Genomic DNA, 19,064 nt, shown 5'->3' with positions numbered 1-19,064 from the left:
ATAAAACCCTAACTAGGACACCAGTCATATTCAAACCACCAGGGAGTGCATTGTCCTCTGTCTTTCAAATGGTGACACTGAATCAGGAAATGGAAGCAGTCAGAATTAGAGTCAGAATGTTGAATGCCAATATGTCCCTTTACCTTCTAGGGCATAATTCCAGGCAGAACTTAGAGACTACATAATGACTTCATGAAATGCTGTGGAGGAGATTCAATAACCAGGATTTATAGTTCAACACCAAGAGTAGAATCTTCCTCCGTTTTCCTCGTCTTCTCCCCTTCCTCTTCCTCCCCCTCTTCTTGGCAGAGATGAAATCATCTGCCAAACCTATGCATGCTAAGCCATGTTTTATACTCATGACCTTGTGGGTCAAATTCACAGTTGCACAGCATAGTAATGATACCACGGCTGTTACTTGGTACCCCCTGGCTTAGAATACATTATTTACCACAGCCCTTACAAAACCTGGGAAAGTAGGAACCACCATCTCCAGTTTATGCAGATAAGCTGAGGCCAAGAATGTTGTTAATAGTGACTTCCAGGACAGTCAGAGCTACAGAGAGAGAGATAAAGAGAGAGAGAGAGACCGTGTCACAGGACATACATACATACATACATACATACATACATACATACATACATGCAAACCTACATGCAAACAAACATGCATACATGCTTACACACATACACGCATTCATGCATACATACATACATACATACATATCAGTTCTTCAAAGATCAGGCATTCAGACTCCTGTCTCTCTCCCTCTCTCTCTCTCTCTCTCTCTCTCTCTCTTTCTCTCTCTCTCTCTCTCACCACAGAGACCAGGAATTTTTTTACAACCATACTGTACTACATGAATGGACACTAGCCACGATAAATCCTTCTGACAGAATACACCGACTTCTAAAATCAATCCTTGGAGAAGGGATGGACCAGGGAGGACTTGGAGGAGGCGTAAAAATGGTCCAAACTCATTTCATGAAATTCCCCAAAATCCCATTAAAACAATTAATCAAAAAAGCCAAGATTATGCAAGATTATGTTTATAAGTTTCCTTATGAGCAAACTCCAGAGTTTAGTGTCTGAGTCAGAAAGTGAGTTGCAATGAGACGTGGTAAATTCAACACTTCACTACTGTAAAAGGAACATCAGATCAATCATGGCATTTTTAACTTTACTAATGGAACCCTTTGACAAAACAGTTGGTCAAATCTCATGCATGTCTGCTACTCATCCTGAGCATTCCCAAGCTAAAGCCATATATCTATATCTATATCTATATATCTATATCTATATCTATACATATATATATATCCATTCACTGGATATAAACAATTTTATAGTCTATTCACTGAATATAAACATGATCAACACTAATTCTCCTGAAGTTTATTTATATCTTGTTATTAATCCATTTGCTTTTTTAAAAAAAATTGTACTCAACAGCGGAAACTATGCAAATTACTTGCATTTTCTTCATTACTTTGATGGCCCAGGAGTCTCAGGCATTGTTCTCCTTAACAGTCTTTATTTATTGTACGTTTTCTGGTACAATTTATCTTTCTCTCTTATCTTTTTCTAGTTCTTGTGCTGTGTCTTTTGTTATAGTTCTAGTGGGTTATGTTTTATTAGAGCTGTGCTTTTTAATGTTCTTCTGCGTACCCCACCTGTGTCCCTTTTAGACATGGGCAGGGCATAAAAAATGAATTGTTATTAAAGAAGTGTGAGTGTTGAAATGGTTATTAGTCATTGTCTTCATGAACTTGAGTAACACCATGATTTTACCCTCTCCTGTGCCTGGAGTCGAGTGTTCCCCTTTGAACTGCTGGGCGAGGAGCCCAGCTCGGAGCAGCAAACAGTCCTCTGGCTTTACTTCCCCAGAACTGCAACCCAGGTCACCAAGCACAGCAGAGTGCCTTCCTGCCCCCACGTAACCACGGAACAGAACACAGCTGGGCTTTCTTAGCCAGCCTCTCCTTGGGCATAATCAGGATCTATTTCCTATATGAGCTGGCAAGACCTCTGAAGAGTTGGGTCACTGAGAGCAAATGTCTAAACCTTTTATGGACCTGCTCTATTCTTACGTCAGAAACTGGGTGTTTCCAGAGCCAAGACGGTGGGTGGGCTAAAGTGCTTGTTGGAAAAGCCTAGTGCTGAGAGTCAGTCCCCTGACACCAGATAGAAGGGGAGGACTGACTCCTGGCAGTTGTCTTTTGTCCTTCACATGTACAATTGACACATGTGCACCTTCACGCAACACACACACACACACCACCACCACCACCACAGTAACAATAAATATCAATTTTTCAAAAGAAAATTAATGTTGTTTTCTATAAAAATGACCCCCTTGTGTACTGTGTGGTTATGAATATCTTTAAAATATATTTTTAATATTTTTAAGCTATGTGTATGGATGTATTGCAGAGGGATGTATGGAATCCCCCTAGAGCTGGAGTTACAAGGGCTGTGCGTCCTGATGTGGTGTAGGGAATCAGCTTGCGTCTTATGGGAGAGCCACAGATGTTCTTCATTGCTGAGTCCTCGCTCCAGTCCTGGGGTGGGGGGACCTTTAAAACAGACCGCCAACAGCCCAGAAACTAACCCCAAATCTCAACAGATGGGACTGCATGAAAACAAACTATTTCTGCACAGCAAAGGAAGTTACTAGAGGAGCTAACGGACATTCCACAGAGGGTCAGGACATATTGACTACTTCAGACAAAGGGCTAATATCCAGAAGTCTCAAAGAATTGCAGAAATTAAATTGCAAGGAAATAAAATGTTTTCTCATTTTGAGACCTAAGTCGAGGGGAATGTTTTCAATACAGCTTCTCTGTCTGGGGGTCTCTCCCACACCAACCCTGACAGCCACCCTTCATATACAACCTCCACTGTCCTGCCATGCTCTATAGTAGTGGTTCTCAACTTGTGGGTTGTGACCTCTTTTGGGGGTTGAATGACTCTTTCACAGGGGTCACCTAAGGCCAACTGCATATAAAATATTTATATTATGATTCATAATAGTAGCAAAATTACAGTTATGAAGTAACAATGAGATAATTTTATGATTGGGGGTCACCACCACATAAAGAACTATATTATGGGGTCACAGCATTAGGAAGGTTGAGAACCACTGAGTTAGTGACTGAAAAGTTGACATTTCTATATATTCCAAAGTACTCAGCAATGCATCTTCTTGATCCCTTCTTGATACTTGGCTTATTGGGAAGTTCTCAGAAAAGATTGGATTCAATGTAGTTTTTATCAAATATATAATCAGGGTTGAGAAGAGAGAAGAGTAACTATTTCTACTTTCTATTTTATAGTTTCTACTAGAAACTATTTCTAGTTTCTGCTAGAAACTATTTCTAGTTTCTGCTAGAAACTATTTCTAGTTTCTGCTAGAAACTATTTCTAGTTTCTGCTAGTAACTATTTCTAGTTTCTACTTCTTGGAATAGTATCTATTGTCAAGAGTTACCTTTTCTTGGTTCTTCCCTACACCCTCCTTTCACAATACCTTCCCTAAGCAGTGTAGCATTCTGTCATAGTAGGGAAAACAGCTTTCATCTATCTCCCCAATGATTGTTATCTTAGGATTGGCATAGACAGATAGTTACTTCTTAAAGGCCAAATCTTTTAAGTTCATACTCCATTTTAGAGAACCTGAACTAAGTTTGAACTCAGGTAAACTAACAGGCTGGTACCTAATATTAGTTTCCAAGTTGCCCCCCTCAACAAAACCTGAGCCTAGCTTAATAGCTAGACAAATCCCCAACAAGACCAGCATGCACCCTCAACAGGACCAGTGTCTCCAGGTTATTCCCTCAACAAACCTGCACCTGCAGGTTACAAGCCCACATCCTACCTAACAACTACCAATGCAGAGGGAAGCAGAAATTAAATTTATGATGTGACTCCTGGCACCAGCCAGTTATGTTAAAGGCCACAGTAGCTTTCCAATTAGATGCTTGCACACATACTCCACGCTTGCTCTTTACAATAAAGCCTTTCTCTGACAGACATTCAGGGCTCCCCTACCACCAAAACTGTCAACTGTCAACTGGGGGTCCTAAGCTAGCTCAAATGGAACAAAGACCCTGCTGTGAGTTACATCAGATCGTCTCCCATCTGGTTTTTTTTTTGGGGGGGGGGGGAATCACTAATATGTCCCTGGCACTACACTTCCCAAATGCCTTCCCTACTGTTCTTCATCATAAAATATAATTTTATGAGGGGTCGTTTCTGTCCAATCAAATGCCACATTACAAGGCTTTCATTGTATCTAAGTATGATAAACATTTAACTAAGTTCTAGGAATCAGGATGGGAGTGGAGGGGCAGACTTCCACTTACAACTTCTGTTTATGCCATGGAAGTGAAGGGCATGCCTCCCTCTCTAATTTCCTACTTCCTGTAGGCTGCAGTATGGCCAAGGCCTTGCACACAATCATAGCCTGCCACTTTAGTGGCTGGTATGTCATTCTCCAACAATAGTATATCCGGCCAAAGAGGCCACTCTGTTAGAACAAACAAGCAAGAGACGGCAGGGAAATTGGGCCTCCCTGACAATGCTTCCTAAGGCTTAAATGGATATTGGCCCCTGGGACCTGCAAGATTTCCTGGGTTTCCCCTGGTTATTTTGTCCCCTACAACTTGACATGGTTCTGGAGCAGTTTTCTAATGCTGCACTTATCACAACTGTGGTGCTTTGAATACATTTGGCCCCCATAGATTCATGTATATGAATTCTTGGCCATAGGGAGTGGCACTATTAGGAGTGTGGCCTCGTTGGAGGAAGTGGGCTACTGTGGGAGTGGGCTTTGAGGTTTCCTAACACTGCTCAGTGTGGAATAAGAGTCTCTTCCTGGTTGCCTTCAAATCAAGATGTAGAACTCTAGGCTCCTCCAGTACCATGTCTGCTGCCATGTTTCCTGCCATGATGATAATGGACTAAACCTCTTAAACTGTAAGCCAGCCACAATTAAATGTCATCCTTTATAAGAGTTGCCTTGGTCATGATGTCTCTTCACAGAAATGGGAATCCTAACTAAGATAGAAATTGATACCAGGAGTGGGGTATTGTGATAGGCCTGACCATGCTTTTGTTTGGAGGAATGTAAATTAAGGGACTTTGGAAAGCAGTAGAATGCTTTCAATGGGGCTCAATGGGCTATACTAGTAGAAGCATGGAAGACAGTGGTGCTGAGGGTAATTTGAACTGTGGGGGCCTAGTTTAAGAGGCTTCAGAAGAAAAGAATCTGAGTATGTAGCCTAAAGACTGTTCTTGTGATATTTTTGCAAAGAATGCAGTTGCCTTTTGCCCCTGTTGAAAGAGTTTGCGTGACACTAAAGTGAACAGATTTAGACCAAGGAAATCTCAAAACAGCCTAGCATAGACTATGTCTTGTGATTCACTCTTATGAAGAGCCTTTTGATCAGACATAGCAAATTGAGAAATGAAAATTGCAAAATATATAGTTCAAAGATTACAAGGGCACCAGGAAGTGGAATGGAGCTAAATTCTGTGTTCAAGAATATTAAATGGAATTAAGGGGAGTGGTGACCTGGGGGTAAGATCCCACCCAGCTAAGCTTATTGTTTATGCATTTGCAGTTGAACAAGAGATAGTTATATCATGCTAAGCATTATTATGACCTGGTTGTTGTTTTCATTTAGACATAAGGAGATATGATTGTATGTCAAGTTGACAAGGGATTGATTCTGATGGCTATCTTCAGTTGTCAACTTGACTCTATCTGGAATGAACTACAGTTCAGAAATGGAGGGCATACCAGTGATCCAGATCATGAGGCTGATCAAGCTCCAGATCTTGACATTGAATGGCAGAAGCTTTTGATCTGGATCTTGAGGCATAGTGGCCATGCCTATAAAGATCTTATGAAAAGGAATTTTTAAAAAGCTTAGGTCCAGGTGTGGTGTTATATGTTTTTAATCCCAGCACTCAGGAGACTGGGGTAAGATGCAATAGAACAAGGGGACTATGTTCTGGCCCCAGCAAGCAGGAGAACTTGTCAGCTTTAGTTACGTGGCTCTGGCTTTAGAGTCAAGAATAAAAGGGATTACTGGGACAATTGATGCTGGTTAGCTGGAGCTAAAAAATTCGTGGTGATTAAGAAGAGACCAGCATCACTGAGGTAATATCTTCTGGGAAGTGTTTTCTGAGAGCACAAAGAATCTACGTTCCAGCGATAGACCTTGTTCTCACAACCAGTCTTGGTAATGTGTAAAAATCACCCAGTCATGAAGGCATGAAGGGGTCATGGAGAGCAGCTGGGGCTTGACACTGTTAGAGACCAGGAAAGGCCACCAGTAAAGATGCAATCTCAGTGGCAGTTGACGGCCCAGGGCAATGAGGTCTTGCAAAGAAGTTAAGGCTTGGCACCATGAAGAGAGCCTATGAGAGGCTATTGGTGAAAGTCCAATAGCCTATGACTGTAGTGGAAGACCTCCATGTATTAGAAATACCAGAACCATGGGATGAGCACCAAGAACAGCAACAGCTGTGGTGTAGAGTCCTCCTGAGCCTAGAATGCTAGAGAGGGTAGAGCTGGAGAAGTGACCCAAGCCCTTTGGAAGTGCCCAGATCATGTGTGGATCACTGGAACAAGAAGCTGTGGAGTTGAAGTTGCCCAGGAGACTCCAAGATGTTAGAGATGGCAGAGCCATGGGATACTTGCCAAGGAAAGCTGCTAACCAACCCAAGACAAAGAAGTATGTTGCAGTCATCAATGTTGAAATGAGTTGGACATCAGACATGGAGATGCAGAATTTGGAGTTTGCCCAGCTATTTTGTTGTCTAGCTTTGGTCCAGTATTTCTGTGATGTTTTGGAATGGTTATGTATATCTTGTGATATGGGATTTAAAGTGATAAGCTTTTCTATTTTTATTTTATAGGGGATTACAGTTAAGAGATTGCATGAATCTCAAAAGAGACTTTGAACTTTGGACTTTAAGACATTGTTGAGACTGTGATAGACTATGAGGACTTTTGAAGTTGGATTAAATACATTTTCCATTATGTTATGGCTACTAGCCTATGGGGAAGTGGACTATGGTGCTTTAAATAAGTTTGGCCCTCATAGATTCATGTATATGAGTGCTTGGCCATAGAGAGTGGCACTATTAGGGGATGTGGCCCTGTTGGAGGAAGTGTGTCACTGTTAAGGTGGGCTTTGAAGTTTCCTAATTCTCAAGCTCCACTGAGTATAGAATTAGAGTTTCCTCCTGGCTGCCTTCAAATGAAGATGTAGAACTCTTGGCTCCTCCAACACCTTGTCTGCCTGGATGCTACCATGCTTCCAGCCATGATGGTAATGGACTAAACCTCCTAAACTGTAAGCCAGTCCCAATTAAATGCTGTTCTTTGTAAGAGTTGCCTTGGTCACGGTATCTGCTCACAACAATGGAAACCTCAAGTAAGACAACAACCAATGTCACTGTTGATTGCATGTCAGAGTCTGCTGTTCCTTAAAGTCAGGTTTGTCTGGAATATTTCACAGCCCTTAGTAATCATCCTAGGGTCTAGCACATAATAAAACTTCCTAAATGCTTGAGTGAATGAGTGTGTGAATGGCCAAGCACGTCTCATTCACGTCTCATTTGCTTTTCCCTCCAGACTATCAGGTAATCTCATTTGACAGTCTGAAGATGTAGCTTGGTGGTAGAGCATATACTAACCAAGGGTTAGGGTCTGGGTTTAATCCCTAGCCTTAAAAAAAGATAACTGGACTGGAGAGATGACCCAGCAGTTAAGAGCTCCTGAGTTCAATTCCCAGCAACTACAGGGTGGCTCACAACCATCTGTAATGGGACCCAATGCCTTCTTCTGGTGTGTCTAAAAATAGCTATATATAAAATAAATAAATCTTTTTTTAAAAGATGATAACTAACAATTCATATATACATAAATAACATTTGCACTTAAAACCACTGTGTTCTCTAAAAATAAAACCCATTTCTTAAAAACTGAATTTTCTTGTCCCATAGTATTCAGTTTAATAGAAGATAGCTCAGTTCTCATATTGGCTTCTGCAGGCAATGTGTTCCTGTTGCAGGATATTCCTGCAGAGATGGTTTATGATTGGAAAAGGAAAAAGGGGGTGGAACTAGGAGGAAGAGGCTGCAGGCTTGCCAGAGGAGAGGTTCAAGGGAGGTCAGAGATGTAAGATAGTTTCAGGTGTTTTACTGGTGTTTTTATAAGGTTAGAGATATTGGGCTAAGGCTTTTATTGTATTGGCATCTTGTAATTGTGATTACAATATACATAAATCTAATTGGCTAAGTAAGCATTAAGAGTCATTCTATTGGGTAATTTGGGAATTGAGAGCTGGCAGCCTGTGGTGCGGTGTGGGGATGCTGGGTGGAAGCGAGAGGATCTTGCGGGACCCTGCCGGGACAATAGTGTTATAACCCTTTAGTGTTATTAGGATGGAACCAGAGGGCCTGGCACGTGCTCTGCGGTCTGCTGGTTGTTTGCCTCGCTGCTATGGTGGGCACAGGAATGTGTCTGGTTTCTTTTTTAATATTTCTCACAACATGTTGCAATCTGTTCCTTTGTCTGAGAAAGGAGAGTTTAGGACCTTACACAATTAGGCCATTGGGTAAGAGAGGCCCTTACAACACCTGTGAGAGGGTCATCGGAAGCCCCAGGCTCTGCCAAGCATGCCGCTGAGAACTGTTGCCCTATCCCTTCTTGCTGGGACTCGAACCCCTTATCAAACACTAATAAACTATTTTTACTCCAGAATACAATCGTCCTCAGTGTCCCTCTTGAACCTGACACTCCAGACCTTTGGACTCACAAGCAGAGTTCTCTGTGAATTGTGTAGCTCAGTTTCTGTGCTTTGCTTGGGGTCATTCAGCAGGGCAGCGATGGAGCGAGTGCTCAGACTAGAACTGTCTGATACCAGCAACATCTGGTTTCTCCTGGCCACTTATGCCAGTGGGACCAGAGCCCGATCTTACCTACATTAAGCCAGAGACTGAGGATTTCAGTACCTACCTTCCTTCCACGCACTTTAACGTGGAAAGACAACTGATATCTGTTGAGGTCTAATCCAGGCACTGAGCAACCTATTTGATTCTACCAACAACAGATAGGCAGACGTCAGTTTCTCTTGAATAGGAGATCAAGGCTCAAAGAAGTTTAAGTATCCCAATCTCTATGGCTAATAACTGGTAGTGCCATTCCTTGAGTCAGGTGGCCTTACTCCCACCATGATTTCTCCCACTCACTGAAGGCATGGTCCCATGTGACCAGTTAACTTATATTATCACAACAGCCATGCAGGGGTTCACCTACAGACCCTCGTTGAAGCGCCGACATTCTGTTTCTTTCCTCGTCACTTCTCGAAATGTGCAGTTAAGAAAGCAGGATGGTGGGTTGGTGAGATGGCTCCGAGGATGTACTGGCTGGTTTTGTGTGTCCATTTGACACAAGCTGGAATTATCCCAGAGACAGGAGCCTCCCTTGAGGAAATGCCTTGAAATGCCTCCATGAGATCCAGCTGCAAGGCATTTTCTCAATTTGTGATCAAGGGTGGGAGGGCCCCTTGTGGGTGGTGCCATCCCTGGGCTGGTGGGTAGTCTTTGGTTCTATAAGAGAGCAGGCTGAGCAACCATGGGAAACAAGTCGGTAAATTACATCCCTCCATGGCCTCTGCATCAGCTCCTGCTTCTTGATCTGCTTGAGTTCCAGTCCTGATCTCCTTTGGAGATGAACATCAGTGTGGAAAGTAAAAGCTGAATAAACCCTTTCCTCCCCAACTTGCTCCCTGGTTATGATGTTTTGTGCAGGAATTGTGGAGGGCCTTTTGGGGTGCCCCTGGGCAGGAGTCTGACATTAGGCCATGACAAAAAAGTGAGTCCAGGCAGGGACCTGACATTGGCTAAGGACACGGAAGTAAGAATCTGATTTTAGGGCAGAACAAAGAAGTAGGCTCAGACATCCTGATCATCCTTAGAAATAGTGATCCCCAGAGTGATCATGGGACTTTGTGTTATTGGCTTGCTTGTTCCTTGACCGTGTTTATTGTCTTGCTTTATTCCTCATTGTACTGCTCGCCCTTAATACCTACATGTAATTAAAATGGTATAAAAGCAGATTGGAAAACAAATTAACCTGCCCTCAGCCTCAGAACTGACTGGGGTCATGCTGCAGCTTTGTCTAATTGTCTTTTTCTTTTAAATCCTCCCTCCTGCATTGGAGACCCTGTTGACTGACTGAGCTGGCTTGGTCAAGGAATAGAAAACCTGACTAAGACAGAGGTTAAGGCAGTTGCTGCCTCATGACCTGAACTTGGTTCCCTAGAACTCACATGGTGGAAAGAGGGAACTGACTCTGGCAAGTTGGCCTCTTATCTCCATAGATGCCCCAAATATATGTTTAAAAACAAAACAAGACAGAGTAAGGGGAGGCAGATACGCTTCTCCAGAGCCAGCAGTGAAAAGGTGCTATCAATCCATATTTAATTGTTGAGTAGACGGGAGTCATAAAAGGCTGAGGGTCTCTATGCTCCTTCCCAACTCCATGATAACCAGACCCAGCCTAGGTCATGGCTCAGAGCCTCTCCTATATAGGGACAGTCCCAGGTGCACCTTTGAGATAACAAAAATGTTTCCTAAAACAAACAGCCATTGTTTCTACACAAAGACTTCAGTGTTTCCTCCATCAACAAAAGGCCACAGCCATCCCTCTAAGAAGACAAAGGGATGGAAGCTCTTTCATAAATATCACGGTGGGAGGCAGGGAGGTGAGGGAGGGGCACCACCATCATTCTCTCCCCTGCACGTCTCTGCTGGACAATGGTGGCGACAGGATGGACTCCACTAATGTGGGTCTTTCTGAATGGGGGATCATTCCTGTACTATTCATAAAGACAGGATGACATTTTCCTGATCTTTGTCATGGAAATAATTTTATCTGTCCCTTACAGAAATGCAGTCATGGTCAAGTGAGGTCATCGGGGTGAATGCTCCTTGTGGGGTCCCAGGGCTGCATTATGACATTTAAGAGGAGATTTATGGCTCCCCCATGTCGCCTGGCTAAAGAAGATAGCTCATGTTAGCCAAATGAGTCACCAAATAGTCATCGAGTTGCCAGAGCAAAAGACAAGGGAGAGGGCACTGGGTGGGCGTGGCTGGCCACGGAGGTTACTTCTCCAGGTCTTGTCCCAGGCCCGCTGCTATGCAGGTGATGTCCAGCTTCATAGACCATTTTTCCCACTTCCAGGATTCCCATTTCTGAAATGAAGGCCCTCATTGGTAGTTCCTGCCACCGTCTAGCAATTCTTCATTCCTGAAATCTCCCTCTCCCCCTGACAATGTCCGTCTTGTGTAATTTATACAAAATGGGTATAAATATCAAAGGAGGCATAAGAAAACTGTTTATCCCTACTATGAATCAAAACAAGAAAAATTAAGGCAGATTGGTGTACATTTTATACCTACTTAATACTAATAATTAGGAATGAGAATATCTAATTTCATAGAGTCTTATGCTGCTGTGATCTTATAGGCATTGCACTGTAAAGAATATGTGTAATGCCTTAACCAAGGCAAATGGCCATACCCAGCACTAAGAAGATATTCTCATCATGGGTCTTAATCTACTTAGACATGTCCTGAGAACAAATTTAACAAAAGTAAGAGAAAGCAGCAGGTCTGGACATACTTGCCCATAATAAATACTGAAGCAGTAAGAGAAAATTTTAATTAATGAATTTTAATTTTAATTTAACATAGCTGTGATAATCAAATTAAAATATATAAACTACTCAGAAACATAAGAGAACATGGCTGATGTAATTATATGTGAAAAGGTAGAATGTGTGTACATATTGATAAATGTTGGTAATATTAAAAAATTAGATGCCTTTGGACAGGGTGGGGTGAATTACAAATAAAAATGTTCTTTAGCCTGTTGGTAACACAGGCTTTTAATCCCAGCACTCAGGAAGCAGAGGCAGGTGAATGTCTGGGAGTTTAAGGCCATGCTGGTCTACAAAGTGAGTTCTGGGACAACCAAGGCTACACAAAGAAACCCTGTCTCAAACACAAAATAAAACAAAACAAAACAAAAGTTCTTGTGTTTCAAATATAGCAATAGAAAAAGAATGTAGGGAGCAGCATAGCAGCACCCTTAAGATTCTACTTCTGTTAGGGGAGGGGAAGGAGTTGTCAACTAGATGAGGATGGGATGCTGATAAGGATCATGAGGATGAGGATGGGGTGCTGATGGGGATGAGGATGGGATATTGATGAGGATGGGGATAGGATGCTCATGAGGATGAGGTGGGATGCTGATGAGGCTCATGAGGATGAGGATGGGAACAGCTGATGGGGATGAGGATGGGATGCTGATGAGGATGGGGATGGGCTGCTGATGAGGATGAGGATGTGGTGCTGATGAGGATGGGGATGGGATGCTGATGAGGATGAGGATGGGAAGCTGATGAGGATGAGGATGTGGTGCTGATGAGGATGGGGATGGGATGTTGATGAGGATGGGGATGGGATGCTGATGAGGATGAGGATGGGATGTTGATGAGGATGGGGATGGGATGCTGATGGGGATGGGGATGGGATGCTGATGAGGATGGGGATAGGATTCTCATGAGGATGAGGATGGGATGCTGATGGGGATGGCTTGCTGGTGACAAACAGCACTTCTTCCATTTCACTGAGCTATAATGTGCTGGGTGACAATAAGGTAATGTTTGCAAGCTGGACCCACTGTGCTCACTCAAACTCTCAAACTTGGAGATGGGCATTGGCTGGTTTCCTTCCTTCCTTCCTTCCTTCCTTCCTTCCTTCCTTCCTTCTTTCCTTCCTTCCTTCTTTGCTTCCTTCCTTCCTCCCCTTCTCCTCACTTCCTGTCTCCAGGGAAGCTCTTTGCCACACTGAAATTTTTCTTTATTTGTGAAATGGAGAATAAATTAAACTAGTGTTGCAGAAACCTTGAGAGCAGTTGGTGACACATTTGCTTTGGAAACCCATCAGTGAGGCCCTGCTGTTTCTGCTCTCACTGATGGAGATGGTAAACAGAGGCCTTCTGCAGAAATTGCTAACCTAAAGTCTCTAGAAGAATCTTCTAATGATACTGTCTCTCTAGGTAAAACTAAATACAAATTTTAAAGGCATTTTCATACATATTATCTCTTTATTTTTATTTTATGTGAGGGCTTTACCTACACGTATGTAAATGCAGCACACGCATACAGTACCTTTGGAGGCCAGAAAAGGGAATCAGATTCCCCAACTGTGGTTACGGATATCTGTGAGCTGCTCTGTGAGTGCTGGGACTCGAACCTGATCCTCTGTAAGAGCAGCCAGGTTCTTAACCACTGAACCACCTCTCCAGACCTCTTCTTTATTTTTAAACTGCCAGATAATTCTTTATGAATAGATGGGGCAATGTGATGTTTCCTTAGTTATCTATGCTATGTAAAATAGCCATCACATCCAATACTTGTCAGAATTGTGTGTGTGTGTGTGTGTGTTTAAAAAATGCTTCAAACTTATTTAGCTATTTCGAAGTTTATAATGCTGTTGTTGTTGTTGTTGTTGTTTGGTTTTTCCAAATAGGGTCTCTCTGTGTAGCCCTGGCTGTCCTGGAACTCGCTCTGTAGACCAGGCTGGCCTTGAACTCAGAAATCTGCTTGCCTCTGCCTCCCAAGTGCTGGGATTAAAGGCGTGCACCACCACCGTCTGGCTTATAATGCTTTTAAATTAACTTTGCAGTTGCTTTTGCTATTTGAGTTTGTCTGTCTGGTTGGTTGGTTGGTTGGTTGGTTGGTTGGTTGGTTGGTTGGTTGAAGAAGTTTCACTATGTAGCTCTGGTTGGCCTGGAACTGGCTGTGTAGTCCAGGCTATCCCCAAACTCAAGTGATCTGCCTGCCTCTGCCTCTTAAATGCTGGCCTTAAAGATGTGCACCAGTTCTCCTGTCCCAATGAAGGTTGCATTTAACACATTTTAAAAAGTAAAGACCAGTGGCATAGATCAGCACCGGGGAAATTTGTCTAGCATATATGAGGTCATCCTGGGCTCAGGACTCAGTTAGTAGAGCAGCCACACAAAAACCTGAGCATAGCGGCTCAGGCTGATCTCAGTGCTCACACTAGAAAGGCTAACCCGGGCTGCCTGTCTCCGCAAACAAAGAACAACAAAGTTACTGAATAAAGCTAGACTTTTGTTTTGTTTTGCTTGTTTGTTTTGAGACTAGATCTCTGTATAGTCCTGGCTGTTCTGGAATTCCCTGTGTAGACCAGGCTGACCTCAAATTCACAGAGATTCTACTGCCTCTGCCTCTCTAGTGTTGGTATTAAAGGTATGTGCAACCATGCCCAGCCTGTTTTTTTGTTGTTGTTGTTATTGTTGTTTTTTGTTTTTTAACAGCAGTTTTAAGTCCACTGTGAAGTTGAATCAAAGGCTCAGAGATTTCCCATACTCCTCTGGCCCCATGTAAACAGCCACTTTCTGTATGAAAATCCGAACCAGAAAGATACATTGGTGGTAAAATAAACCTGACACCGTGTAACTAACCAGCACACAGAGATACCCAGTGTACTTTTAAAATCCTCTCCATCTGTTTATCTCTCTCCACCTTCAACCCCTGGCGACCCCTGCCAACTCTTGCTTTCCAGACCACCCTGTAGTTGGAATTGTGGAGTAGGTAATGTTTTCACAGACTTCTTTCCTTAAAAAAATTTTGTTTTTATTTATTTTAAAAACTAGGCTAAGGGACCATGTAGAAGTGTTGTGATTCCACTATTAAATAAGAATACAAAGATGATTATTTTCAGAGTCTGTGTGATGTTCCTCCTGCATGATATCCCCAGAAGTAATTTAGTTATAATGTATAGAAATCTCGTAGGTTTGTAGAAAGGACATTGAACTGTATTACCTGTCAGATAAACTTTGTCAGGAGACTCATGGCATCAGGGGCTCAAGTAGGAAAGAAAGGGTTTGGGTCTAATGAAGCACTTCATGAGGAAGGAGAACAGTGTGGGGCTGGGGGAACGCAAAGCGAGAGGCAGGAGAGGGGGACCCTTCTTCAGTTTAGGGAAAGCTAATAGGTTTTCATGGAAGTGTATGCATAAGTTCCGTATCGTGTGGCCTCTGTGGGGATAAGAGTTCATAATTCACGGTCACCTTATGTTTGGTCCACAGGGAATGGGGCAAATTGGTAAATGCATAGAGGAGGGAGAGAATTCAGTCAGATCTGTGAGAGCTACCAAGTCGTAACATGCCTGCTAACAACAGAAGTAATGACGCCACAGGGCACCGTGCCAGCCAGATGCCCCTTGGTATATTTCTTCTAGTAAAAGGCGTCAAACTGATTGGGACTGAGATAGGCAACTGCATGTTGAGCACTCTAAAACTGTCATCACAGCATGTCAGGCCGAGAAAATGACCCATATAAGTGCCATACAGCCCTGTTGGAGCCGGTAGGTACAGAAGGGGAAACTGACATTCAAAGAAGTTACGGAAGAACAAAATACAAGGTCCCCCAGGTGGAAAATGACAGAGTGGAGTGTTTGAACCTAAATCTGCAAACTCAGAGCCCAGACTGCAGTCTCTACATAAGCCACCCTTGGTCACTAAGTGACAGCAACTCCTTTCATGAGGAAAAAAAAAAAGAAATTCCCGAGGTTGGAATACAGGCCACCTAAGAGTAAAGATGACCACTACACACTCATTCCAACACTTGGAGGCTGCGACTTTGAAGGGTGACAAAGACACTTAGAGTGCAAAAGAAGAAGGGTCTAGAAGTGATATTAGCTCTTGGAGCAGAAAGTCACAGACATGCCTCCTGTCCAGTGTCCTGACACAGAGACAGGGCCTCCATACACAGGAGAAAGTAGAGCTGTCCACAGTGAAATGGGCTTCTTGTGAGACAACAAAATCCTCTTTTAGGTATCCCCAGGGCTGGGCTGGAGGGACAGCAGACCAAACCCCACGGGAGGTGTCATGGTGAAGTGATTCTGAATCATCTATATCCTTGACCGGCACTGCCACCTAAATCATCCTCTGGGATTCTTTAACAGTAAGTGGTCCTGGTCCAGGATGGGAACTCAAGCCAGTGTCAAACCATTGGCCCTGATCAGAGCAGTGAGCTCACAAGAATTAGAAATACCAGGCAGGCAAGGTTCATGTTCTCACACACCTCCCAGCTCCCCTCCCCATACCCAGGAGTCCAGGATGGTCAACAATGACCAAGTCTGCAGTCACCAACCCTGTTCCAAAGCTTACATAGCTGGATGGCAGTTACTTGCACGGAAAGGCTTTGTTTCTGAGTGTTGGCTGTTGTGACAGGCTGTAAGGAGGGGACAGCTGGTGACCACAGAAAACCAACACGTTGACAAACCAGTCTCTCTGGTAGTCATGTGCTCAAAGGGCGTGACCGGGCCCACAGCCCTCGCCCCATCACCTCTGCCTCAAGCTTCACTGCTTGCTTTAGGAGGGAAAGACTCTAAGTGGCACAAGGTAGGCCCAGCAAGTATATCTAATCAGTCATCAGAGGAATCCCCAACTGTGGCAGCAGGCCCAGATGAAGCTTCCAGTCACACCTCTTCTATCAGACCTTCCTGTTCACTTGCTAATGATTTGCACATCCTGAGAAGCAGAGAGCCTGGGGAGACAGGATTCTGCTGGTGGGGGTGCAAGCTGCAGCTTTGGTCACAAACTCCAGTTCTTAGCCAAATACAGCATGGGTTCCCTCACCTCCAGTCCCAGTAGCATCCGTGCACTCCATCTCTTTCACAGCCTACACTGTGGTTTTTCTACTTCTTTGAACCTGGACTTCCCAGCTAGTGTCCCACAGACACCACCGCCTTGTGTGGAGCAGACTACGCTATTGAACCCCAACCCTCTTCTCAGGAACTCTCTAAAGCCTGATTCATTTTCTTCCTGGCCCTAAGAAACATGGGTCATATGTTACACAATAACCAATCACACAAAACCCACTAAATAGAAAGGGGGACCCTCTTCCCTTTACAAAGGGTTAAACGTGTCCACCTGTCAACACAGCACGGTGGCTGCTGACTCAGGAGTAGGCACTTGAACTTGAAAATCATGTTACCAGTAATTTGAGAGGACTCTCCTTTTATTAACAATATTTCTACCCACCGGGTTTCCTCCATTGAACTCAGTGTGAGAAGCCACAGGAGTTGTCTATTGGTGTATACACAAAATCCCCAGGATTTTTCCACTTGCCTCACACAGACGAACAGCACCTGGGAGGTTCAGACATTTCGCACTCTCATGCCTCTCACAGGCAGGTGCTCACAGGACAGTGACTACTCACACAGACAGACGTCCACGAGGAACACGATGTACACCACAAGCTCCCTCAGGGTGGTCTTGACATAAAGCTCTCTGTTCTCCGCTGTGTTCTCAGTCAGCGTTGTCCCCCACAGTCCTATGGGTGTAGAAAGAAGCCAGAGTCCCCAATAGCACCTCTTTTTAGCTATCCAGCCCTACCTGTCCCTGGTCCCTACCCCATCTCCACAAGTCCTTCCTTACCCATCTAGGATCCCCTGGGACATGACTACAGCACCCAGACCCCTGCCTGCCCTCCTACAAAGCCCCTGTGGGAGACGGGGCGAGGATACTGGATGGGAGTGCGGCTGTGAACTGACAGGCATCTGTTTCAGGTGGGGAGGTCTACAGCCTCCTCACCTCTGTGTTCCATGCACCGTTCTCCCAACCCTCTGAGTGCCCAAGTACTGACTGTGCTAAGCGAGCTTTCTGGAAGACCAGGAGCCAGGCCTCTGTTCTGGGCAAGCAACTCTAGCACAAGCAAATGGCAGACACAAAAGTTTCTTCTTTGGGTCACTTTTGTCCCCCTCTCAAAGCTAAGGTGGTCCCTTTTCTGACCCCAGGAAAACCCCTCCTCGTGTCCCGTACCTCTGATGCTCCGACAGATATGGAGACAGCAGCTGGGCACCAGGGTTCTCTGTGGCTTCTCTTGGTGTCTGACTTCTGGCTTTTTGGGTTGAGGCTCAGAGAGAGCCACACTGGAGACAGTGCAGATCCTCAGGGTCCCATTCGGGGAAGGAGGGTTGCTGTAGGCAGGATTGTCCCAGGCTCCGCTCCCCAGTGTTCGCACCTCCTGCTTCTTGGGACTTTCCATAATATTCATGGGGACAGGTGGTGGAAACCTGCCACCACGGGTGCCCACTCTCACAGGAGGCACGGGGACAAAGGCCCAGACTGACACTGGCAGCAGAGAGCCCAGGGGCGTGGAATGGAAGAGCAGCTGCTCCCTGTAGCCTCGGCCTCCTGTCTGGGTGGGGGAGCAGAGCTCACATAGGAGGGGGAGCAGGACACCAATGGTCATCAATCCTTCACATCTCTCTCTCTCTCTCTCTCTCTCTCTCTCTCTCTCTCTCTCTCTCTCACACACACACACACACACACACACACACACACACAAGGAAAGGGACTATAAGAGAACTGGAATTGGAAATTAAAGTGAGAAGAGAAAGAAAAGGGTGTGAGGAAGACAGAGGAAGTCTGATAGGGCCAGATAGACCCCAGATTAGGATGTCCAAATTTCCCACTGTCGAGTTGGTCAAAGGGCGGGAACGGGAGGGAGGACGGGATAGAGAAGCAAGGAGAAGAGAGGGCAGCAGAGTTCTGTGGTGGGTGTGAGCTGATACGACTTTTTACAAAAAGGCTTAAAAGGACTACCATGGATTAGGGTGAGGACCAGGGCCAGGGGTGGCAGGGCGGGAGGTGCTCCTTGACAGTTCAGTCAGCAGTCCCCCAGGCTGCACAGTGTGTCTCCTTCAGCTGCGCCCTGGCGACTGGAGAAGGAGGCTCCCAGTGCAGCCCTCCCTTATAGTGCAGTGAAAGACACAGGTGAAGGGAAGCCTGTGGTAACATAGGTATGCTATCAGATCTTAAGAGACAGGGTCTCTGCCTGCCTCTGGTGGCGACGAGAAAAGGAATGCAGAGTTCCAGGTTGGCTTTATCTTCCAGGTTTGGCTTTCATGGCTTAATGGTGGCACACAGCCTTAGAGATGGA

General features: G+C 44.6%; 1 protein-coding gene across 1 annotated transcript in view; it reads right to left on the bottom strand.

Moving 5' to 3' along the window:
* Pkd2l1 (polycystin 2 like 1, transient receptor potential cation channel) overlaps positions 1-18,176 on the bottom strand; it is a 36,664-nt gene extending 18,488 nt beyond the window's left edge. Inside the window, exons 1-2 of the mRNA XM_052172307.1 lie at positions 17,942-18,176; positions 17,340-17,453 (exon numbers count right to left, since the gene is read on the bottom strand). Of these exons, the coding sequence (XP_052028267.1) occupies positions 17,340-17,453; positions 17,942-18,176 (349 nt within the window). The remainder of the gene's footprint in view (positions 1-17,339; positions 17,454-17,941) is intronic.
* Positions 18,177-19,064: the final 888 nt, after the last annotated feature.

This window comes from Apodemus sylvaticus, chromosome 1, assembly GCF_947179515.1.
Source record: "Apodemus sylvaticus chromosome 1, mApoSyl1.1, whole genome shotgun sequence".
In the NCBI taxonomy this organism is placed as follows: Eukaryota; Metazoa; Chordata; class Mammalia; order Rodentia; family Muridae; genus Apodemus; species Apodemus sylvaticus.
The sequence above is the reverse complement of the archived record's forward strand: the minus strand, read 5'-3'. Positions and strand labels throughout refer to the sequence as shown.